Source organism: Felis catus, chromosome C2 (genome assembly GCF_018350175.1).
Source record: "Felis catus isolate Fca126 chromosome C2, F.catus_Fca126_mat1.0, whole genome shotgun sequence".
NCBI classification, from domain to species: domain Eukaryota; kingdom Metazoa; phylum Chordata; class Mammalia; order Carnivora; family Felidae; genus Felis; species Felis catus.
The window spans coordinates 86232899-86256804 of NC_058376.1; the positions used below are offsets into that span (position 1 = coordinate 86232899).

At 36.1% G+C, this 23906-nt stretch overlaps 2 protein-coding genes and 1 long non-coding RNA gene across 6 annotated transcripts in view; 2 read left to right on the top strand and 1 right to left on the bottom strand.

Moving 5' to 3' along the window:
* The window catches only part of CCDC39 (coiled-coil domain containing 39), a 45905-nt gene extending 36275 nt beyond the window's left edge, over window positions 1–9630 (top strand). The window contains exons 14-20 of the mRNA XM_004001176.6: window positions 693–816; window positions 4642–4801; window positions 5220–5326; window positions 5841–5981; window positions 6132–6311; window positions 6456–6541; window positions 7799–9630. Of these exons, the coding sequence (XP_004001225.2) occupies window positions 693–816; window positions 4642–4801; window positions 5220–5326; window positions 5841–5981; window positions 6132–6311; window positions 6456–6541; window positions 7799–7955 (955 nt within the window). The 3' untranslated portion in view covers window positions 7956–9630. The remainder of the gene's footprint in view (window positions 1–692; window positions 817–4641; window positions 4802–5219; window positions 5327–5840; window positions 5982–6131; window positions 6312–6455; window positions 6542–7798) is intronic.
* A 1086-nt stretch (window positions 9631–10716) lies between these two features.
* Window positions 10717–20917, bottom strand: TTC14 (tetratricopeptide repeat domain 14). Of its 3 annotated transcripts, none has more exons than XM_004001175.6 (12): window positions 20606–20913; window positions 19980–20104; window positions 19675–19874; window positions 18654–18738; window positions 18354–18483; window positions 17918–18073; window positions 17449–17520; window positions 16658–16777; window positions 16432–16554; window positions 14102–14219; window positions 13070–13179; window positions 10717–12235 (listed from the first exon to the last, which is right to left on the bottom strand). In XM_004001175.6, the coding sequence occupies exons 1-12, from the start codon at window positions 20764–20766 to the stop codon at window positions 11323–11325; spliced, it is 2313 nt and encodes a 770-aa protein (XP_004001224.3). In that variant the 5' UTR covers window positions 20767–20913; the 3' UTR covers window positions 10717–11322. The 3 variants fall into 3 exon arrangements, 2 of the variants coding, with proteins under 2 accessions (XP_004001224.3, XP_019695638.2); XM_019840079.3 differs by having other exon boundaries at window positions 20477–20725; XR_006585222.1 differs by lacking the exon at window positions 10717–12235 and having other exon boundaries at window positions 13120–13179; window positions 13617–14219; window positions 20606–20917.
* Window positions 20918–20941: 24 nt separating this feature from the next.
* The window catches only part of LOC123380011, a 442540-nt gene continuing 439575 nt past the window's right edge, over window positions 20942–23906 (top strand). For both annotated transcript variants that reach the window (XR_006585224.1, XR_006585225.1), the window contains exons 1-2: window positions 20942–21058; window positions 23165–23256. This is a non-coding gene — a long non-coding RNA (uncharacterized LOC123380011). The remainder of the gene's footprint in view (window positions 21059–23164; window positions 23257–23906) is intronic.

The window sequence follows — 23906 nt, forward strand, 5'->3', positions numbered from 1 at the left end:
TGTTTTCTTTCCTAATGGTTCTTTTCCCAGAGGGCCTGTCAAGGGCAATTCCCCAACAGACAATACCCCAGGTACTTTTATTAAGGCCAAATTACCTAAAAGCGGGAGTACAAGTACTGTCGGTGGGCTGCCTTGCAGTCACCAATCCGTCCACAGCCTGGGCCTTGCCATCAGGCTGGGATAGCTCGGCTTCCAGCAGGACACCAAATAGCTTCAGAAGCTAGAGGCAGTATCCTCCCTGTGGAGTAAATATTGAATATATTTGCTTAGTTTCCATTATAAAATATTTGGCTTATCTAGCTTGAGGTTTCTCAGCTGTGATACAAACCTGTGGTGTGTGTAGCATCCATTTGAGCCCCTTCTCAGCTTCATGGGATTTCAAGAGCACTGCAAGCAGGAATCTCATGCTGCTTGGTATGCCATAAATGATAAAGTCCTTTTTCTCTGACCTAGGAATCTTGTGCCAACATCCATGCCAACATCCATGAAACCATGGCGGGCTAACTTCTCAGCTTTCAAATAGGGTGAAGCCTGAGACCTTCCCACTAATTATAAATTGAAAAGAAAGAACACATTTAACCTGTTTGATTTCAGTAGTAACACAAATGTCTTATAAGAATACTGTAGTCCTTTTTGAAAAAGTACGTTATTTGTTTTTCAGTGCTTAATTTTTCTTTTTCTTTCCATTTTAGTGCTGAGTTTCATGAGAGGCTAAGTAAAATTGATAAGCTGAAGAACAGATATGAAATCCTTACTGTTGTTATGCTGCCTCCTGAAGGAGAAGAAGAGAAAACACAGGCCTATTATGTAATAAAGGTAATCTTAATCGATTCATAGTTGTGATAAAGTGAAGTATCTTTTGTACTGGCAAGTATTTTGCCAGCTCTTTGTTAATAACCAAAATGTCAATGTTTTTTGTTTTTTGTTTTTTCTTTTGCCATGCAATTTCAAATTTCATGGCGCACTCATAGCTACTAGATTAGAGCTATAAAACATTAGTGGTTAGGTGGAGGTACTGAAGGTATTTTTATACACCTTGAGTCCATGAGGTCAAAGAGGGGTCTGGACGACTCTTTGATACTTTTTTTTTTGGCTATCATTTGTGTCATGTCATTTTCCCTCATTTATTCAAGATTTATAATCTGTTTTATCCTAAGACCTGCATGTCTTTAATAAACACTCATGTAACAACCTGTTCAACACCTCAGGCTCAAAGCTTTACTTCCCCATAGCTATCTGCTCATATGGCTGTATCCTAGACCACATCATCCCCTGGAGCTACACCACCTTTGAATCTTATTCTCCAATTTACCACTGTAGCTCTGGTAAGGCAGATATCCAGAGAGCAAGAGGACTGTTCCTTTGCCTTCATGTTAGATGGGAGACAGACACATCAGGTGAATCTGCTCTGTTCTGATGTTTGAGAGTTGTCTGCGACTTCATGGTTATCTTTACCTAGTAACCCATAAGGAGAAATGGAGAAGTGATCAGAAATCGGATGCATTTCCCTGAGTACTGCTATATTCATCTTTCCCATGTAGAAAATACCCTGAATAGGTGTGATTTACCTTACACAGAGGTCTGGGAAGTTACTCAAGACACTAAAAGGGAATGGAAAATTTAATTCATTTTTCCTCTATCATACACTGATAGGAGGGAGAACATCTCCCAATTCACACCTTTAGAGGATGGCCCTCATGGATGGATGTTCCCTTTCCTTTGAGTTGTATTTAATCTTCCAAGTTTCCTTCTATAGCCCTTCTTTGAGCATGCTCGCGGGGCTCGAACTCATGGACTGCGAGATCGTGACCTGGCTGAAGTCGGACGCTTAACCGACTGCGCCACCCAGGCGCCCCATGTGATGAGTTATCTAAAAGCACTGGTGTTAAGAGTGCCTCCATCATCAAGTGACCTTGAATAATTTATTTAATCATTTGGGGTGCTTAGTTCCCTCACTTGCAAAATGAGGATATTATTACTTTTGCTGTGAGAAGTAAATGAAGAAATATATGTAAAGCTCTTAAACAGTGCCTGGAGTAAAATGAGCCCTCAGTAAATGTTAGCTGTCATTATTTTTATTGCTGTGATGATGATGGTGGTAATAATGCATCCATTTTTCAGGAAAACAGGCAAATTTTTTGAGGAAAAGAGTATATGCCTTCTGTTCACAGTGAAGTTGCTAGATAAATGTCACTATAAGGGATATATAAGATGAATACAGGTGATCAGTTACCTTCCCAGTTTCCTAATGCCACTCCACTTTCCATCCTCTCCAGGGTCCACAGCTTGCCACATTATTCCATGTTTCATTGTATAGCATATTTAAATGTTTTACTCTTAACACTTACATGTGCCAGATGTATAAAAATGAAACTATTTCTTTGTAGCTAAACTCAATGTATCTTACATAGTCCTTATAAGGAAACAGCTCAACTCTGACCACAATTTAATGAAACTATTAGAAAATGAAATTACTAGAATATGCTTTAAAATGCTGACAGAAAGAAGTAAATAAAAATTTCACCCTAATATCAGCTTTCTAAATCTACAATAAAAGGTGTACATTCTCTATTCTCTTAGAGCCTAAAAGGATCATGGAGTTTCTAGAAGTTTAAGGTATATATGGAATTAGATCAGAAAATATGTATAAATGTACAAACTCAGCACCTTTGTTTGACAAATAAAGAAACTGAACTTGGAGAAGGAAAGTGAATTGTACTCAACTCACTTGTAGGAAACCCAAAACTAAAATCTAGCTGTTTTGATTCATTCTAGCTTTCTCCCACTACAATATTTTTCTTTTCTTTTTTTTTTTTTTTAAGTTTATTTATTTTTGACAGAGACAGAGTGCAAGCATGAACTGGGGAGGTGCAAAGAGAGAGAGGGAGACACAGAATCTGAAGCAGGCTCCAGGCTCCAAGCTGTCAGCACAGAGCCGGATGCGGGGCTTGAACTCACGAACCGTGAGATCATGACCTGGGCTGATGTTGGACGCTTAACCGGCTGAGCCACCCAGGCGCCCCTACAGTATTTTTCAAATAAAAAACTTGCCAATTCTATACTCCATGTACCGGAATTATAATTTATCTAAGAACTTTTTCTAAGCTATATTTTTTATTATGTACTTTTTACTACAAAAATGTGTAACATATTTTGAAGCATAACAAATACAAGTGAAAATGTTAAGAGTTAAGGAATTACCAATAATTTTTTAAATGACCACTTTCTGGGGCGCCTGGGTGGCTCAGTCGGTTAAGCGGCCGACTTCAGCTCAGGTCATGATCTCGGGGTCTGCGAGTTCAAGCCCCGCGTCAGGCTCTGTGCTGACAGCTCAGAACCTGGAGCCTGTTTCGGATTCTGTGTCTCCCTCTCTCTCTGACCCTCCCCCATTCATGCTCTGTCTCTCTCTGTCTCAAAAATAAATAAATGTTTAAAAAAAATTAAATAAATGACCACTTTCTGGTTTAAATACACATACGTAGGGATTGAATAAATTAACAAATGAAATTATTAGTTGATTTTGATTAAAGATGTCTTCTGGCACTTTTTAATATATATGTACTATCCCTGTCAACCTTTATTTAGAGAAATTCTTTGAAACTTTTTGGATTCAACTCTTGACAGCCTAACCCAGTGACAGAGTTAAGCTGGAAAAGTCACTGAGTATGTCTACTACTGAGGAATTTTTGGTTTTCAGCAATTTATAGACTGTATTTTTTCCCAGCCACTTTTAGCAATTATCTTTCTTTAATTTTTAAAATTTATTTTTAAAATATGTAAAATACACTTAAAATTGGCCACTTTAACAATTTTTTAAGTGTGCAGTTCAGTGGTATTAAGTACATTCCCACTGTTGTGCAACCAACACCAACATCCATCTCCAGAACTTTTTCATCTTCCCAAACTGAAACTCTCTACCCGTTAAACACAGAGTCACAGTTTTTCCCTCCCCTCGACCCCTGGCAACCACCATGCAACCTTCTGTGTGTGAATTTGACTATAATAGGCATCTCATGTAAGTAGAATCATGCGGTGTTTCTTTTAAGGATATAGAATGCTTCACAAACTTGCATGTTATTCTTGTACAGATGTCATGCTAACTTTTTCTACTCTGATTTTAATATGTGCTATTGAAGTGAGTACTCTGATTTTAATTTTACTTAACTGTTCAAAGATGTTGAAATCCTGGGTTGGAAATACTAAGCATTTACTTTCCTAGGTGTACCTTGCTCACCTTTTTTATTCCTGACTTAAAATGAGAAAGTATTCCTAAGCCTCTTTCAGGCCAGAAACATACATTCTCCTTATTGAATATCTAGTCTGAAGCCACCTCCAAGTTAACTCTATCTCCACTAAAGTTTATACCTGCTTTCTGGTAATTTTTGTTGGAAAGTCTTAATGCAAACTTTGGTTAGTTACTACAGTTCCATCACAGTTTGTATCCTATGTGCTATATTTTGAATGTCTTGGGGATTTAGTGTTCTACTCTAAATCAAGTGCAAGAAATAAATGCTTGATGCTGCATGTAGGCCCCAAGGTAAATTGGTATTGTTGTGAGTAAACTATTTCTTGCCCTGAAAACAGACACTCTCCCCCATAGTAAATAATTTTATTCAACCAGTTCTATTCTGTATTTCATAGGCTGCTCAAGAAAAAGAAGAACTTCAAAGGGAAGGTGACAGTTTGGATGCTAAGATCAACAAAGCTGAAAAAGAAATCTATGCTCTAGAAAACACCTTACAAGTGCTGAGAAGTTGCAACAACAACTATAAACAGTCTTTTAAAAAAGTGACTCCATCTAGTATGTGAGAGTTATTAAAAATTTTATATGAATATATGCAATTAAAGCTGTAGCTATTTATTTTAAAAAGAGGAACATTGTGAGACAAGGAAAACAAGAATGTACCATGTTTGATGGAATCAGAAAAACTAATCACCTCCCCCCCTTTAAAATAAGGGCTAAGGTGTTATTTCCATTATTCTAGTGATACTGAATTCTCACTTTTCTAGGGAATTAATTTCAAATGTGAAGAAAATGGCAGCATATTGGCTATGTTGACAAAACAAGAATGGCTACTACATGACCATATTGATTTTCAACAAATAGACATAAGGAATTTAACCTCCTATAACAAAAAATGTTAGAAGTTTAATAGATAGAAGATTGAAGCTTGCTTTCTACACAGCATGTTAAAAATTTAAGAATTCTCTAATTCTAGGTGATGAGTATGAACTAAAAATCCAACTAGAAGAACAAAAAAGAGCTATTGATGAAAAATACAGATACAAACAAAGACAAATCAGGGAACTACAGGAAGATATCCAGGTAAATTCTACACACTTTAGTAATAAGTCCTTAGTAAAAGTTAACTATCATTATTATTACACCTACTATCTTGTTATCTTGTACAAAGAAGACAATTTGTTTAGAGAAATAGAGAGTAAAAGTCTCATTTGAATGAGAAAAATAAGTGACCAAAGTGTTAAATAAATTAATTAAAACCACAATACTCAGCACAGGATGGACTGCTGATAATGACTTCTTAATTAGCTGATGAACTATAGCTAATTATCCATTAAATTTTATTTAATAAATTTTTATTTCATTCAGTTCCTTAAAGGTCACCTTAAAGATTGATCCTTAAACAAAATTTGAAAGATAAAAATAATCTAGTAGAAAGTAGTTACTAAACCACATCACTGAAAGAGAAAACAATGTGTTTGGTAAGCAAGCTTTATATAAAAACAAATGAATTAAAATTAAATGAATACTTGAAAATTGGCAAGTTGTAAGTTATTGATTCTAACCAATAAGTATGTTAACACTTTATTTTCTGCAGAGCATGGAAAATACTTTAGAAGTTATAGAGCACTTAACAAATAATGTCAAAGAAAAATTATCAGAGAAGCAGGCTTTTTCATCTCAGCTACATAAAGAAACTGGGGAGCAGAAGCCAAAATTAGAGAGAGTAACTAAACAGGTATCACTGTCTTTTTAAAAACTGACCTTTGATATTTGTACGTTTTGGAGTTACAAATGGTAACTCCAAATCCTCCTTCATCCATCCATCAAAAAATATTAAGCTCTGGAAAATAGGTTTAAGTAATAATTGACTACTATTGACCAACAGTGTGCAAAACTCACCAGGGAAATCCGACTTTTGAAAGACACAAAAGAGGAAACACTAGAAGAACAAGACATCAAACTTCGTGAAGTGAAACACTTCCACAAGATCATTGATGAAATGCTAGTCAAGGTCACTGAAGAAAATGCTGAAATCCATATTATCCTTCAAACATACTTTCAGCAGGTAGTAACAGTACCTTCCAGTTAAAATATTTTTTAAACACTTCATGAAATAAACAGTTTATGGCATTTATCATAAAGTGAGGTCTAACTAAAAATATTCTGAAAATGCAGTGGTACTAATTATCGCTGTTGAATATTCTTCCAGAATGGTTTAGAACTACCTACAGCTGGTAGTAAAGGTAGTCGCCAGACTTCTAGATCACCTTCACAGACTTCACTGTTGTCAGCAAGGTAAGTGGAGGCTTAGAAACCACCTGTTAATAACCCTCTAACCTATGCAAACACAGAGCGATTGGAACTGCCAGTGCTCTCCTGACCCTTACCCACTATGTCAGTGTCACATATGCAGAAAACAGCTAGCAGGATAAGACTCTTCTGATTTCTGTCTGATGTCAGTTTCTATTCGGGCATGGAGTGCTTTGTGACTAGCAGCTACTGCAGTAGGATAAAGTATGGAATTCTGGAGGTTACATCTTGCATGGTCAACCCTGAGTAGGGGAATTTTTTAAACCATAAAAAGACAACTTAGATGTACAAACATATGGAATATGATTTTTATTATTGGAACCACGTTAAAAATTTTTAAGTTGTCAGAATTTTACTTTGTTTTTCCTGCTTTATTTTCCTAACAAGGAAATGATTCTTTACTTTGGCAGTTTAGTTTTATCCAGAATTCTATCAGGTAGATAGATGTTTAACCAACACTCCTGTACTTTGCTGACAAAATGAAGTTAATGATAATCCTAATTTTAAAATTCCTAATCTCCTACACTCAGTAGCCATTTGCTTTTCATTAGTTGCCATAGAGCTTTCACAAAAAGGGACATCCTAAAACGTTGTTTGAAGTAAAACAAAACTGTTCCTACATAAACATGGGAAGCAGTCACCTGAACATTGCTGTACTTTCATATTTTTAAAACTTAGCATTCCAGAATCATATAGCCAGTTATGCTTTTCAAATGACCCCATCACTTTATCCTGTCAATAGGACTCACATTTTCTTCTATCTTCAGTTACATATTGTTATGGTCACTCTTGCCAGCACCCAAATTCCCTTGGCTCTCGCTTTATCTTTTATGCATAATGACTTTTGCAAAACCTTTAATGCTTAATGATTCCACTTCTAAAATGATTATAGTTGAAAATATTTTTCTCAGATTTGTTGAACTAGTTGAAACTGTATTCTTGCCTTTTTTTCTTTGAACTATTTTTTTTTAATGGTTATGCTTTTAAAATTTAGTAGTACTATTAAGAATATATACTTTTTGATTTGTATTTCCCTGATAAGGAGCGACGCTGAACATCTTTTCATGTGCCTGTTGGCCATCTGGATGTCTTCTTTAGAGAAGTGTCTATTCATGTTTTCTGCCCATTTCTTTTTGATCTCTTTATTTTCTTGTGGGACTATGGTATCATTTGCTATTAGTTAGGGGGTCTCTACTGATACAAAATTTGAATTTAAAATCATGCTTTTTTTTTTCCCTCTAGATCATCCAGAAGTACAAGTACTTCTGCTTCTCAGACTTCAGTTAAAGTATTAGAGCTGAACTTCCCAGACTCTTCTCCAGGAATTGGTAACACAAGTAATAGGCCAAGTGCTACCAACATCTCTAGTAATGGTAAAAATAAAAAAGGCAGCAAATAAACATATTAATCTCTTTTGTAGAAGTTGTAAACACAAAAACAAAAATCTTACTTCAAAAATAGTGAATATCCCCTATGCTTTTGGGTGCTGTGTAATGTTATAATCAAGGCCTAATGAAATCATGTTTAGAAATACATAATGACTAGACCAAAGTTTAATCCAGTGGAAGATGTGAAAGCTGTTAAAAAAAAAAAAAAAAAAAAAAAAGTCAAGGAATTTAGGTCTAAATAAGCCAAAGAAACATTTAATTTTCTTAGCTTTTGCCACACTGTTTTCTTCACAGAGAAGGAAAGCAGCAATAGCAGATTCTTAACAATGCCACATGTTCTATAAGCATAGATAAAATTGTTTTTCACTGTTCTTTTGATGTTTGTTACATTAGAAAATAGTTTGCTTCATTATTTCACACTAGCCATGAAACTACATTCAATTGTAATGTAACACAATCTTTCAGGCAATTTATGAAGAATCACTGTCTATGAATAGTTTATAATACTAACATTCTCACTTACCCTAGAAAATCCTGAAGTTAGGTTTTCTTTATTCAAAGAAACAGGTTTATTGGACTTCTGGGGGAGAAGTCTGTTAGTTTATTCTTTTGGTATGATTCTAAAATTTTTAACCAAAAAAAAAATAGCATTTACCCTCCCCCCTCCAAGAAAGCAATTAATAGGAAAAGAGATAGCACTATGTATCAATAAAAATATTTAAGTTCCTAGGAATTACTCCACTTTGATCTTGAAAGAAGTCAAACACATTAAACATTTTGCTCTCAATATACAACCAAGCATAAAGAATAATAATGTATTTTCAAGATGTTTTTTTCCCAAGACTTTCTTGATTTAATAAACAAAGAGAGCTAGGTATGATTTGATTTGCAATAGGAACTCCATATATTTACAGTGGAGGTGTAATACCAGATTTAGAGTCATTCAATTTATACCTTATTATATACCATGTGCCTAACACCCTGAACTCTTGAAACAGTGTGGAGTAGGATTATGTTATAAAACTGGCTTTTAAATAAATGTATTAGAATCTATGTACTTTAATGGAGTATTTCTCCTTCAAACCTCGGAAGAAAGTATTTGTTATGACAGTTGTCATTGTTTAAAAGTGTCATTTGCAGTTCCTTTTGAAAGGTAGTAGTGGCAATAAACCTGTCTTTCCTGATCATTATTTGAATATTTTATTATTATTTTTAGAAATAGCCAGGAAATGGGATAGCCAAGTCCAATGAATAATTTTTTTGTAAAACATGGTTGTAAATGCGTGAGATTCAGGAGACCTAAAAACGGATTTTATGGTCACTTTGTGTGTTCACTAGTTCTTATTCTCTGCCCTAAATTACTTTGTAAATTACTTACAACTTACATTTCAATATTAAACACTATCTTCTAAGGAGGCAGGGATAGTCTTACTAGCTCTGTGATCTTGGAGAAGTTACTTCTACTTTTTTCCTTATTTGCAATACTGAGACAGTAACAGTTACCAACATCACGTTTATTAAAATAGTCAAATATATGCAAAATGTACAGGGCCTGACACAAACTGCACAGTAACTTCTACCTGTTGAGTCACCACCCAAAGGCTAGCACAGTATTTGTGGGATGGTTAGGTTCTAGGTCAGCATACAAGCCTACATTTAACTCCTAAATAAAGTAACAGTTCCTGCCTCATGTGTTTAATGCTAAATGGTGACACAGGGATCAACCCCATTAACTCCAAATCTGGAGTTAACTTCCATATATTGTGTTAGAAATTTATTTACTTATTAAGTCAAGACACAGACTGGGTATGCAACTACAGACATAATAAGGAGAAAAACTGCTAAAGATAATCACTAGCAATTCTTGACAAGTAAATAAAATGGTTTAAGTAAAATACTAAAGATGTACTAGCAATTCCTAAAGGTCAAAGACTATGTTAAGAGATAGTTTTCATGCTTTACAAAAACCACTATGTAGGACTATGTATGGATGATAAAGGAGGTACACAGAAAGAACCAGACTCTTTTGAGTTTCTTGTACAAAGATGAACACATGAGTAACCTTTCTACTGCTATCAACCATGATTTTTGACCAGTTTTTCTCTATTCCATTGCAAAACAACTGTAGCTTTTTCATTAGGCCCCCAGTGCTGAAGTCTGAAAGCCACCAATAGTACATACCTAGCAAGAGTGACTTAGAGTGATAGCATTAAAGGTCTGTTGTCATTTACAGCATCTAGAATCTGAAACTGGAAAGATTCTAAAGACCATTATAAATCAACAACAATGACTCCTATCTCTATCTCCAAATCTGTTTTCAAATTTGGGAGGATCTTTAGATCCAGGTCACTTCTTCAGCTCTAGTTGCTAGAATTTATTCTGAGTAAAACCACTTTGTCGGCCTACTCACTTATTCAGACCTACGAAAGGAGGCATCAGGGAAGCATTAGGAGAGAGATATTAAGAAAAGAAGAAATGCAGGCCAGTTCTAGGTTAATTAAAAACATGCCCAGTGCCTTCCCAGCTGCACATATGCAGTACTAGGACGGTTTCCGAATTTTCTTTCCCTTAGGAGAAAAGCAGATTTACAGTGTGCTTCTCTTGCCACTGCTGTTTTTGCTAAAAGGATTCTTTTTATTCTGATCTATTCTTGCTTGGAACATAGACTCTGAGGGTCTTGCCAATATTTAAAGTTAAGAAATTTCTTAGGGCTATACTGTTAACAAGGTTTAAAAAAAAAAAAAAAAAAGAAAGAAGCAAAATCAGCCCCTATTCAGTTTTCATGGCTTTATTCCTAAACTGGTACACAAACCATATTAAGTCAAGCTTCAGAGGTCATTTAGGCAAGACAGATAATCTGCAATATAATCTTAGGAGTTCTACAAAAAAATTGTTACTCAAATGATCAATAAAAAATGGCACCTAAAGAACAAATACTGTAGATCTCTTTCAAAAGCTGAGGGAAAAGAATTTAACAGAAACGACCGTTAAATAATTTTTGAAGAAAACAATCCAAGTGTTCAATGAATAAATTTAATTTTCTCTCAAACAGCAGGATAAGGTGGACCCAAGGAATTCTCATATACTTTAATACAGTGAAGAAGCAATACTATGAGAATTATCTTTAGGTGAAGTTTAAATCATCACAGTAAGAAATACTGTACAGAAACATATACATGAAAAGCCTAAAAATCAAGCTGTGAGGACACCCACAACTGAAACAAATATATTTTGAGAATAGCTGAAAAGCATTTGCTTTCTGCAATCTCTACAAATAAAATAGCTTTTGGAGTGGAGATTTCTGCACTGGACTTAAATAAAAGACCCCAAACTTTCATGAACAGCCTTTTGTGTAAGAGTGCTGATTCCCTTGGCATATTAATTTTTTGGCTTATTTCCTTTTTCTTTTTCAAATGCAGCTATCTGATTAAATATATTGAGTAAATTTTGAGGTAAATTTTTTTTAACTCCACTTTCTGACTGCTCTTTGCTATTTAGTCCATCTGTTTCTGAAGCCTCTGTTTTAATGTCCTCCTCGTAAGTATCCTCTATTTCATATTCTCCTTGATTTTTATTTAACTGGTATCTTTGTTCATGTCTACCAAAATCACGTGATCCAGAATAAGTATATTTTTTATATTTTTCAACCGATTTATAAGAGTAGTCTGAGCTGGCTGGTGAAGTGGAATGCCTCATGGAACCTGGCTCCCACCTTCTATAGTGTTCTTTTCTTCCCTCTGTATCTTTTTCAAATCTTCTGTAACCATAAATTTTCACCTTGTCCTCTGAATTCCTATAAAAGGAATCTGAGGAATCTCTTCTACTGGAGAAATGTTTTTCTGATTTATATGGTTTTTCTGCTTTGCTACTACTTGCCTGAGAATAAAAATCTCTTGGATCTTCAGACCTACCTCCAAAATCATCCGGAATTTCAACTGAAGATGAAGAGACAGGGCATCTATCTTTCTCTTTTACCTGTTTCTTTTGATATGGTAACCTATCCTGCTTTTCCAGTAGTTTTTCCACTTCTTGTTTTTGGTTAAGAAAAGATGCTAAAGTATTGGTTGGAACTGGGAAGAACTCATCTTTCCTATTCTGATCTATCTGACTTGAGGATGCCTTATTAGCTAAATGCCTTTTGGAACTTCGAGAAGACTCTGAACGGTTCCTCCTATGTTTCTTATGCCTTTTGTGACCAGAAGAGGAAGAAGATGATGAAGAAGAACCAGATTCATCAGCAGAAGAAACACTTGAAGAGGAAGAAGTTGATTTTCTTCTTTTCTTCTTTAGCCTAAAAAATACAGTTAACCCATCAGATGTTAAGTACAAAAATGTTTCTTAATTATTCATAAAGATTTTGGTTCTATTTTAAAGTTCTATTGTTAGTTCTCCTTAAAGGTTTCCTAAAATCTGTGGCTTAGATAAGCAATTACTATAATAATCTTAGTTACTACAAGGTCCAATTTTACCAGGAGGCATGACTTTTGGGAAAAAATACTGGGTAGACAGTTGTCACTGAAAGTAAATCCATCATTTCTGAAGACAGTTACATTTCCAACATTATCTAAAAAACTTAAGCCCATCTGAACACACAAAGGATAGAACTGAAGTCTTATATCCAGCTAGCTGTAATATATGTGGTTTCTCCACCTTAACACTATTGACATTTTCAACACCTGAATAATTCTTTGTTGGGGAGGTAGGATGATGGTGGGGGGGTATGCTACCACATCACTGTAGGATGTTCAGCAGCATCCTTGACTTCTAGCCATTATATGCTAGTACCACTTCCAGTTATGATGACCAAAATATGTCTCCGGGGGGAGGGGGCGGAGTTAAAGCTGCCCCCAGTTGAGAACCACTGCTGTAGATCTAAAACATTTCTCTCTAAAATACAGGTAATTAAAATAACTTATATATTTTATTGTTTGTTTGCAGAATTCTACCTTCAGATTCCACTTTGCTTAATTTCTTTTACAGAAAAACTTGTGGTATACATACTTACAAAGTATCACTGATTATAACTCAACACTTTTTTTTTTTTTACTTACATTACTTCCATATGGCACTTTGGTTCAACTCAGTAGTTGCTTTAAGTTAAAAAATACTGAATGTTATAGTTTACCTTTTCTCCTCTTTTAAGAGCTTACGCAACTTTTCTGCACTTGTTTCTATTTTCTTTGTTTTCTGCTTTTCTTCCTTTTCAGCTTGTTTTTCTCTTAATTCCAAAGATTTCTTTTAGAACCCAGATATCGGAAAAAACCACACGTTAAAAATAGCAGAATACATAAAACCCAGTTTTCAAAAGACCACCCCCCCCCAAGCCAGAAATCAAATGGGGTATACCCAAATCACCATATATCCAGCATTAAAGAAATATTTTTAATATAAAAATTAATCATACAGGTGTTTGGCATTAATCATTGGAAGAGCCAGAGTAACATTGAGGACCATATTGCAGTTGGTATTCCATGAAAAAAGGGGAAGCCATCGCATTGGTACCCATGACCCAGAGTGCAAGAAAGGGAAAAAATAAAATATATATAAAATACATGAAAAAATATTTTTTAAAAAATTGAAAAATTTAGACAGGACACAAATTTTATAAATAAAATTCAAATAAATTCCATTAAGGTGAATTGTGGGGGGAATCACCATGTTCAAATACAAACCATTTAAAAAATAGCACAGCCCAGTTGGATGCATGATTACATAAGAAATCATTTTCCAGTTTGAGGATGGGGATGAGCAGCACCAGATGTCACAGACACAGCAGCAATGGTCCAATTCAGAAGAAAATGCATGAGAAAACATTATCATCAGTATTACAGGAAAAGGCAGTTTAAAATATTTCTCAAAGAGGTTTTTATAATTAACTCAATTACAACAACACTGAATTTGTAACCATCAGGAAAGCTCACTACAAGGACAATTCCCAAAACTACATACCACACATAGGCAGTAGGAATTTTCTCATAGGGCTATTTTTACTTTTACTATGAAGCAATGTCAAACCCAATTAGGTAAAGCTGTATCTAAAAAGAAATTTTTTATAACGTCTTACTAAGTAATCTAGAATAGTTTTCCCGAGAAGAAAGTTAAGTTTTGGCATTAATTTCAAATATCACTAAATTTCTAAGAGGAAATAAAGAATCACCTGCATATATTTATGAAGCTTCTGCAAAGCATCCTCTGCATCTTTAAAAGTCTCATCAAGAGCCAAAGCTTTCTTATAGTAACTTTCAGCATTTAAAAACTTTTCTTCTTCTTCTAACCTAAATTTGAAACAAAAGGTTTAGCTTTCTGAAAAAACAAAAAATTCCTCATTTATACAGGTCAGAGATTTATGACAGAACTTAAAGAAAAATTTTTTAGCAAATCATTTTCCAAACTAAGCAGTACTTAAATCAGGTACTTTTTACTATTTCTTTGGTAAAAAGACCACATAAACCAAAAAAAAGTCAACTCAGATATGGAGAACAGATTGGTGGTTATGCGGGGTTGGGGAGGGTGGCGTTGGTGAAATGGGTGAAGGTGGTAAAAATGTACCATCTTCCAATTAAAACATAAATAAGTCCTGGGGATGTAATGTACACCCTGGTGACTACAGTTAATGATACTGTATTACAGAAAAACAGTACTCCATTACTGGTAACTAAAGACAAATGTAGGTCCAGCATGGGGATTTTAGTCTGATACATGAAAACACGTTATCAGCCAATGTCTTCAATAAATTTAGTATAATCTTGAGCTTTAGCATAGAATTATATAGGTTGGGTGCACCTGGGTGGCTCAGTTGGTTAAGAGTCTGACTCTTGATTTTGGCTCAGGACGTGATCTTGAGGTTCTTGGGATCAAGCCCCACATCAGGCTCTGTGTGCTGACAGCATAGGGGCTGCTTGGGATTCTTTCTCTGCTTCTCTCTTTCTCAAAATAAATATTTAAAAAAAAATTACATAGGTTGGCTTTTCCAATAGTTTATGAAAAATTTTCCCAGAATATTCACTAATGAAGTTGGAAATACCAATGTATACATGTACATCACAAGTAGCCTTCAGAAAGAAGTATTAGATTACAGTCATGTCTACACTATGAAAAATCAGAATTAGAAAGGGTGGATACAAAGCAGAAAGGATTTCCAAAGTACTTTTGGTTTTTCCTCCGTTTTTATTTATTTTTGGGACAGAGAGAGACAGGGCACGGACAGGGGAGGGGCAGAGAGAGAGGGAGACACAGAATCGGAAACAGGCTCCAGGCTCTGAGCCATCAGCCCAGAGCCCGACGCGGGGCTCGAACTCACGGACCGCGAGATCGTGACCTGACTGAAGTCGGACGCTTAACCGACTGCGCCACCCAGGCGCCCCTTGGTTTTTCAAAAGTAGGAAAAAGTAATTACTGTGAAACAGAACAAAACCCAAACCCCAATGGCTTCAATGGGATCACTTCTGTATCACTGGATATGGGCAGTAAGGGACCAGTTCAAGGCTATCAACATTTTTGGCTTGGATAACATATAGATGATGTTGCCATCCACTCAGCTAAACACCAATATGTGGGTAATAAGATAACCTTATTTAAGTAGCTGTCTACCTAATGAGAAAGTAAAAAGGTGCTTCAGTCACTTCGGTACAAAAAGAAGTTCTTGAGTTGAAAACAAATATTGCAAATCTCTTTAATTTAGAATTATGGAATGATCATACAAACTGGATTAATAAAACAAATTCATGAAACAGAAAAGTGATAATTCTATTTAAAAAAATTAGTTGCAAAAAGATGCTACTAATAACAAATTGGTTTTTAGTTGTTAAAGTAGGCTATAACCAAAAATATTTATATTGGAATATTACATTTCTTCACATTTTATAAATTAGACTAGCCTGTAAGTCATTCAATATTTATGATACAACTATGCAAAGTAGTATGCCAGCATCTCAAGACAGTAACTTAAGTTATAGGGTTTGTTCTTAATGATTTGCTCTTCCATTTAATCTGAGTTTGTGGATTTTACTGCACAGATCAGAGTAATAAGCTGAATGTAATGGCAAAATATTATTCACAACTAACTACAAAATTCTCAATTCATACTTCTGGCATTATACCACTGGAATGATGAAATAAATTAAAAATCCAATTCCTCTCTATTAAAAAAAAAACCCTCTTGTGTGCGTGTCCAAGAAAAGAGTACTTCCCTTATTTTTGGACCTTCACATTTATATTTCTATATAAGGAGAATAGATATTCAGAACAATGAACTCAAGACACTAAAATATCTCCAACCTCCCATCATAACCTCAGTAATAAGGGAAAAAACACTAAAAGGCTTAAAAAGGACTATATTTAAAAAACATTTTCAACCAAAATTGAAATTAAGAGTGTTCTGAATTAAGTGAGTTAAAGATGCTACTTCCTTACATTAAGTTTAAGATTTTATAGTAGCTGCTTGAGTATTAGATCTCTACTTAATATTAAAAAAAATTTGACACTTACTGCCCTCCTCTTTCAACAAGTGTCTGACAGAGGTATTTTCTTGCATTCCTATGAGTTGGACAGTTTTCCAATGCAAGCTCAAAATCTTCTATTGCTTTGTTCAGACTTCCTTTTGTTGCATATCTAGAGATGTGAAATAAATTAGAGGAATTTATCTTCTGAACTATTAGTAAATCTTACATTCATTTACCTTATAAATATTCCTTAAAAGCCATGATCCACTTACAATGCTCCACGAGCCACCAAAGCTTCCACATTTTGTTTGTCTATTTCCAGAGCCTTATTATATTCATTCATAGCATCTACGTGGCGTCCAACCTTAAAATAATCAACTCCAATCTTCACACTAAAAAGACATTTGTAAACCATCACATGCATTTCTCAGAATATCCAAACATAACGTTAGCATTGATAAACTTTTATTTATTTATTTATTTATTTATTTATTTATTTATTTATTTATTTATTTATTTTTCAACGTTTATTTATTTTTGGGACAGAGAGAGACAGAGCATGAACGGGGGAGGGGCAGAGAGAGAGGGAGACACAGAATCGGAAACAGGCTCCAGGCTCTGAGCCATCAGCCCAGAGCCCGATGAGGGGCTCGAACTCACGGAGCGCGAGATCGTGACCTGGCTGAAGCCGGATGGTCAACCGACTGCGCCACCCAGGCGCCCCGATAAACTTTTAAAACAAATCTAATTTGGCTAATATTTAGTCTGCAATACTCTCAATATACATAGAGAGTATTTTGCCTTTCAGTAACTTTATAACAAATATCTATGAATCCATATTATCAATATACTAATTCCTTTTGAAAACATGGAAAATGTTGGTTAAAACTTAAGTCTGTTAAGCTTACAGCACCATTCACACCTCTAAAAAAGCTAATGTCAAAAACACATCATTTTAATTCATTTATAAACAAATTTGGTCTTAGTAAGGACTTAAGAATGCCTGCCTTATCCTAACCTTTAGACTAGATAATGCAATTGTTGAAAGATAAAGTTTTCATACCATTTTAAAGCCCAAGATGCAGACTGTTTCTTTCTCAATGCAGAAGCAAAATCATCTTCAGAGAAATTTTTGCTGTTCAAAGAAAATGAAAGTCAAACTATATGCTTTTTTTTTTTTTTTGGTAACAATCCTTCACTCTAACAGATAAAAATTCAACTCTGAAAAAGTAAATCACAGGCAAGAAATCTGTATTCCACATACAAAAGAATATTCTTAAACTCTCAGGAATGACTATTATTGTCAAACAGTATTTTTAACCCAAAATTCTTATAAACTTTCTGCATCGTTCTCTACACATATCATCACAACAGATTCCATTCCAGGAGATAGGATCATCTAGTTCACTCGCTTTTTAGCATATTGCAGCTGCTAGGCTTAGAATAGTCAAATATGTCCCTCAGTTATATAGCTTTTGATCTCAGCACCATTTACTTCACCACTTCAAAGAATAATAACTAATTTACTATACCTTTGTAAGCCTCGCATTAAAGATGGTGGATTAGATTCATCTATTCCTAGTTTTCCTAGAAGGAATTCCACTACTCCTGGATTAGCAAATCCCAAGGAACTCTGCATGACATTTTCATAGGATTCCAAAGAATTGCTATTTAGTTCAATACTTTTCCTTAAAAAAAACAAAACACACATACAACAAAAATATAAAAATGACTAAAATAATTAGCATGTTCCATTTCTATTAAATAAAACTCGTATCATTTTTGTACACAAAGGTACAGTAATATTATTTTGGTTTCTTTTACTTAAGGGTTATAAAAATAAAATGAGCATATTTTGAAATAAGAGAAATTAATTTTCTACTTTGTTGTCACAAGTTGGACACAATTTGGTTTTTTTAATCAAGCAACTTTTGCAATTAATTTGTTGAAATAACATGGATAACTTACCTGTAGTACAAAGGAAGCTCTTCAGAACTAATTACACCTAATTTGATACCAGACAGATGTGGTGGAAGAGATGAACTATATAGAGACACTGCAAGCTTTTCATGGTATCTGTCAATATCTTTGATTCCAGCTTAAAAAAAAAAAAAAAAAAACAACAACTAAGCTGATTAAAAAGAAAATGCAAGCTAACATAAAAACACACATGTTTTTCCAAACACTACTCTCATTAGACAGATTTTCAAAATTAATATAAAAATCTGACAACTGTTACTTTTTTATTAATATGATGAAACTGATCACCTCGAATAATGTCACCAGTTTGGTAATATGATAAAGGATCCCCATGGTTACTGTGAGAAGGTACATCTCTTAATGGACAAAGAGCCTGCAATGAGAAGTATTTTAAAATACCAGACATTCCATTCTTTGGTGAGAAATAACATCTTTTATCCTAGTTGTTCAGTACAATGAGCTAATAGTTGACACAAACATTAAAAAAACTAACACTCTAAAATCTAAATTTAAGGATTTTAATTATAAGCAACTTCTGTGCGCATAGTACAACAAGTTCTCTGGTTCAGTTCAAAGACTAAAATCTCACAAAATTTGCAATCAGTTCTAGGAACCAAATGTAAGTATGGATTATGAAACACATAGATATTTTGTGCTTGTTAAAAACAAAACTAAAACTGTTCAGAAAGTAGGAGAATTCCAGTGAAAACTAAGTGCAAATTCTCCAAAGTTTATGCCTATCATCCAGTCTGTGATGCCTTCTGCTTTTCTTCCTCTATCATCTACCTTGACAGACGGCAAATATCAAACCTTTTAAATTGACACATTATTTCAAATTCAAGACAATTCATCTTGGGCAAAGTATCTTATTATAATGCACAAGCCATTTACATTTAACTACTGTAACTATATAAATAAGAAATTTGTTTCTAAATTACCCACACGTAAGTATCTAATGCCAAATACTAAATAATTAAGAACATGTTCAGCTAGGAGAAATAAGCCTGGAACACCAATGAATCTCACCACGTCCACTGATATCTGTAAGCATTTAAAGAAGGACCCTACCCCTGCCAACCAAAGGGACCAAATAAACCTCCAAAACCAGAAATGGAGGGGGAAACTACACACGTAACTATATCACCGTTCTTTCAAAAAGAAAGAGTATTTTATTTTTCTCCAATACTTATTTCTCGAAACTACGGCAGCAGGGTACACTTAAGCATAACTGGATGCAAAAACATAATTTTTGCATTGAGATGACTCTTATCAAAAACAGAAGCAATCAAATAACTGAAAAATAACTTACTGTGATTTCTAAGTGGGATATATCTCTTATGATGCCACTGCCTAAACAAATCAACACCATGAAAAACCCAAATTCCCGAATGGAACTAATTCTTCCAATCACTATATCACCACGCTCAATATCTCGGAAAAACAGCTCTCTCCGGTCCATACTAGGGATCTCCATGAACTGCTCTAAAGGTGGCATGATTGCATAACCATCTGAAAAAAAAAATTAGCAAAATTACAACTGCTTTGTGTTTTGCTTCATCTCAAGTGCCATTAAAATAACCCAAACCGCAATCAAAATATTTTAAGAAAACTCACCTTCATTGTCTTCATTGACTTCAGAAGTTGCAGGTGCATCTGATTTCCAGGAAAGTGCAAAAAGCAAATCTGCCTTTTTGGAAATGAATTTTTGTATTTCAATGTTGTCAACTCTCTTCTCTTTTCTTAAAAGGAAACAAAACTTATGAAAACTGGATTATGGGTAAAACCTTTTTTAGCAAGGCCAAGCTTATGCTCTTGGCTTTTATTGCCCAAGCAGATCCATCCTAAGCTCTGGGCCGCACATCCTGCGAGAAAAAGTTTTAATCAGAGACTCCCTCATTCGCCAGCCAGTAGGTGGAGGGCGGGGAAAGTTAAAAAGTAGCCCCCGCAGCCCGGGGCGGGGGGTGGGGGGGGGTACTGCAGAAGAAAGCCCAAGGGATTTTGGATAAAGACTCCGTGCCTCCGCTAGCCCGCACGGAAGAAAAAGTTCAGTCCGCTTTCCGCCTTTCCCTCACACCCGCAGCGCGGACCCTCCGCCATTCAGCCCTCGGCACCTGCGGGGCAATCCTCACGTGTTCGCGGCCGCTGCTCTGCTCCTCCAGGACTCAGCCACCCGGCGGCGGTAGTGGGGCCCTGACCTGCGTCCCCTCCCCCGCCTCACAGAGGCGGCGCCGTACCATTACCTGCCCTGTAACTGCTGCTGGGGCGGCGGGCCCCGGGCGGGCTCGGCTGCGGACCCCAGGAGGCTCCGGAAGTGCGGGTTGTCTTGCTGTTCGCTCCGGAGAAGGGAGAGCAATGACGGCCCGTGGTAATTCAATGACTGCCGAAGAAGGTCCCGGTCCATGGCCAGAGATTGCTGGACCCAGTAACAGGTGGGCTGCTAGGTGCCCCCCGCCCCCACCCCGTTCGGTGCTCACTACTTCAGCTTGGTGGCCCCCGAGACTGAGGAAACAACCTGGAAACTGCCGGAAGGCCACATCACAGACACACAGTTGTCTGCCGGAAGTGTTCCGGGACCGCCCCAAGCGGCGGCGCGGAGGAGCTCAGCCTCGGTCTCGCGAAATGGAGCGAGACTACGGAAGCCGGAAGCACTGGGTTAAGCATTTCCTGAGCTAAGGGCTGCCTACGGCTCCGAGGTAGTGCTCTGTGAGAAAGTTTTTCAAAATTTCTGTGATGTTATTACGTTGAAATGGCCCCGGCTCTAAATCATCCTCTTATTTAGTGAGGCGCTTCTAAGTGCCATTGCCAGGGTGAGAACCCCATACGAGTTACAAAGTTTCTTCCTTCAGAGTGCTCGCAGGATAAGTCATTCTCTATGTCTCACATACAACCACATTAGAGTGACTGCTCTGGGAGATTTTCTGGTAGTCTAAGGTCAGAAGAAAGGAAGGATACTAGCATCTATTAAGCACTGGAATTGTGTTGTCCATCCATACTCCATTCACCCTGATGATTTTAGAGTTAGCTTAAAATGGCTGTAGACGTGCATACATGGATTCTATTTTATTTCTTTATTTAAGTGGTGTCTAAAGATTTAGTGCCCACTAGATTTACTTTGTAGTGCTGTGTATTTAAGTCAATGTATTGTTTTTGTGGGTAATTCAAGTGATTTTCAAATATAATTGTGATTTAGGCTCCCCCCCCCCCCACCTTAGTTAATGACTTGAGCTGCTAACCGCTTTAACTCATTATACTCTCTCGTTAGAGATTGAGGACACAGTCCCAAGAGTCTCAACAAATTGCTCAATGCCACCCACCTGTTAAAAGGTTAGAGTTAGGATTCAAACTGAGGTCTTAATACATCTTCACAGACACAATTGCTGAAGAGTGTTTTTATCATATAGAAGACATAACTTACTCTGATTTTGAGATAATATGACCTTATTTCAATATATTAAAATCTGTTCCACTTAAGTATGTATAGTTTAGTATAGTCCTCTTGAACAAAAATAAATGGTAGCAGTTATTCCACCTCCTCTCCAGCTATGTGTTTTCACTATCTCACCACTTGGATAGAAAACCCAGCCCAGAATATAGTGTATGACTCCACACTATTTTGTGAAAAATCCAGGCAGATTGTTTACTGAGACTTGAGAAGATGCAACAAAGAAGAATGCAAGTTTAAAAGATAATAAATTTTAAGCCACTATGGGCACATCAGGAAAGTTTGATCAATGGCACAGACCGACTTGTGTTAAGCTATAACTCTAGAGAATGACTGTTACTAGGAAAGAGGAATTATCACTGAAAGCCAACCACTAAAAATGAACTGTATAGACATTCTGGTAAACACATGATTTTAGTTAGAGTTGATCTGTTATTGAGGATCTAATTATCTCCAGAGGGACTGAGAAGCCCAGTGTCTGAGAACCAGATGCCAGGCAGCGGCACTTAGTCTGAGAAGGCCACTTTGTGAAGGCATTCTTGAGTAGCACATGTCTTCATCACTATGGGATCTGTCTACTGTTTTTCCTGATTTTAACACTAAACTCCAACCACCCCATGTCTTGAACAGCTAGAATTGCTGTGGTATTACCATGAAAACAGGAGAAAGTAGCTGCTTTTAGAGGGTAAACAGTGTTCATCAAGAGTGGAATTTATCAAGTGCTTGCTCTATACACAGTAATGATGGGAAAGAAAAAAAAACTTCAAGCAGGTGTAATCAAAACTTAGGCTGGGTCTTATCTTTGGTTAGGGCTGGCCTTACGTGGAAGTAGTCACAGTACTTATGTGACAGAGACAATCTTGTTCTTCACTTCTCAAGTACTACAATCACAGTATGGGAGTAAGCCTTTTACAGTTACTAATGTATTGGAATGAATTTTCTGCTGGGATAGATATATCCTTTGACTTTTGAGGCCACTGAGCATTGAATCTTTGACATAGGACTGGAGGAAGTGAGGAGAGGAAGTGAGGGGATTAGTTGCTTTTCATCTTGGAGAAGCTAGTCCCACATGCAGGATTTCTCAAGGTGGACATAGAAAGAAAACACTTTATTTTTCACTTCTTGAATAATTTTGTTTACTGGTTTGACCTTTAAAAGGATCTTTTAAAAATCCTGTTCAGTAGGTTTTCCAGATTAAACAGTATGAATCATCATGTGACTATATGGGAAGGAAAAGAGGGAAAGGATTCAAGACATTCAGATCTTTGGTGTCTAGATCCTGGGCCTATTTTTATTGTGATATAAAATTCCATTTTAAATAAACACATATGTACATCTCTTAACACATACTCTCTAGGCCCTGGAAATGTAAAGATGAAAAATACTCCTGATTCTTGAATGATGCACAATCCAATAGAAGATTAGACATAAGAAGAAATGTGACACATGGTAAGTACTATTGTTATGGACATCTACTAGGTGTCTGCTTAGACCCCTTATTTTTCTTGGGGGTTGAGGTAGTGGGAGTTGATGGAGGTAAGAAGGAGAGGAGGAGGCAAGTGCATTCCAGGAGGGGTGGGAAGGAGTAATATAGTTAAAGAAGTAGAGATGTGAAAAAGCAAGATGTGTTCTGGAGACAGCAAGTGTGAAATTGAGGTAGGTAGGGTTATTTTAGTTATGGACATTTTAGTTATATACATCATTACAGGTAGGCTGTAGATTGGTGAGAAGAGACCCGTTTCCTCTGTGTGAGAATACACACACACACACACACACACACACACACACACACACACACACACAGATTAAACGCCTGATTTTTTTTTTTTTTTTTTTTTTTTAGTAAAGGACATAAAAACTTAGCCAGAGCAAGGTAGCCATATAAAGCAAGGGCAAAAGCCGCATATCTCAAAGTAGCTTTTCTTGGATCCCCCAAGTTTCCCAAAATAACATGCAGAGCTGCTAGTGACACAGTGTGCAAAAGATGAAGTCTATCTGGACTTGAGAAACTTGCTTATTACAATGTGGGAAGGACTATACAAATAATCTGTGACTATATAAGAAATCTGTAGACAGGTTCTTTGTAGTTCTTGGCTCTG

What these genes read in the sequence shown, in the direction of transcription:
- TTC14 (XM_004001175.6), bottom strand. Translation starts at nt 20,766, where the DNA reads ATGGACCGGGACCTTCTTCGGCAGTCATTGAATTACCACGGGCCGTCA. An exon ending in CAGCAGCAGTTACAGGGCAG is followed by an intron (nt 20,105 to 20,605) that starts GTAATGGTACGG and finishes TTTCCTTTTAAG; the next exon opens with AAAAGAGAAGAGAGTTGACA. An exon ending in GAGCTTCCTTTGTACTACAG is followed by an intron (nt 18,074 to 18,353) that starts GTAAGTTATCCA and finishes GTTTTTTTTAAG; the next exon opens with GAAAAGTATTGAACTAAATA.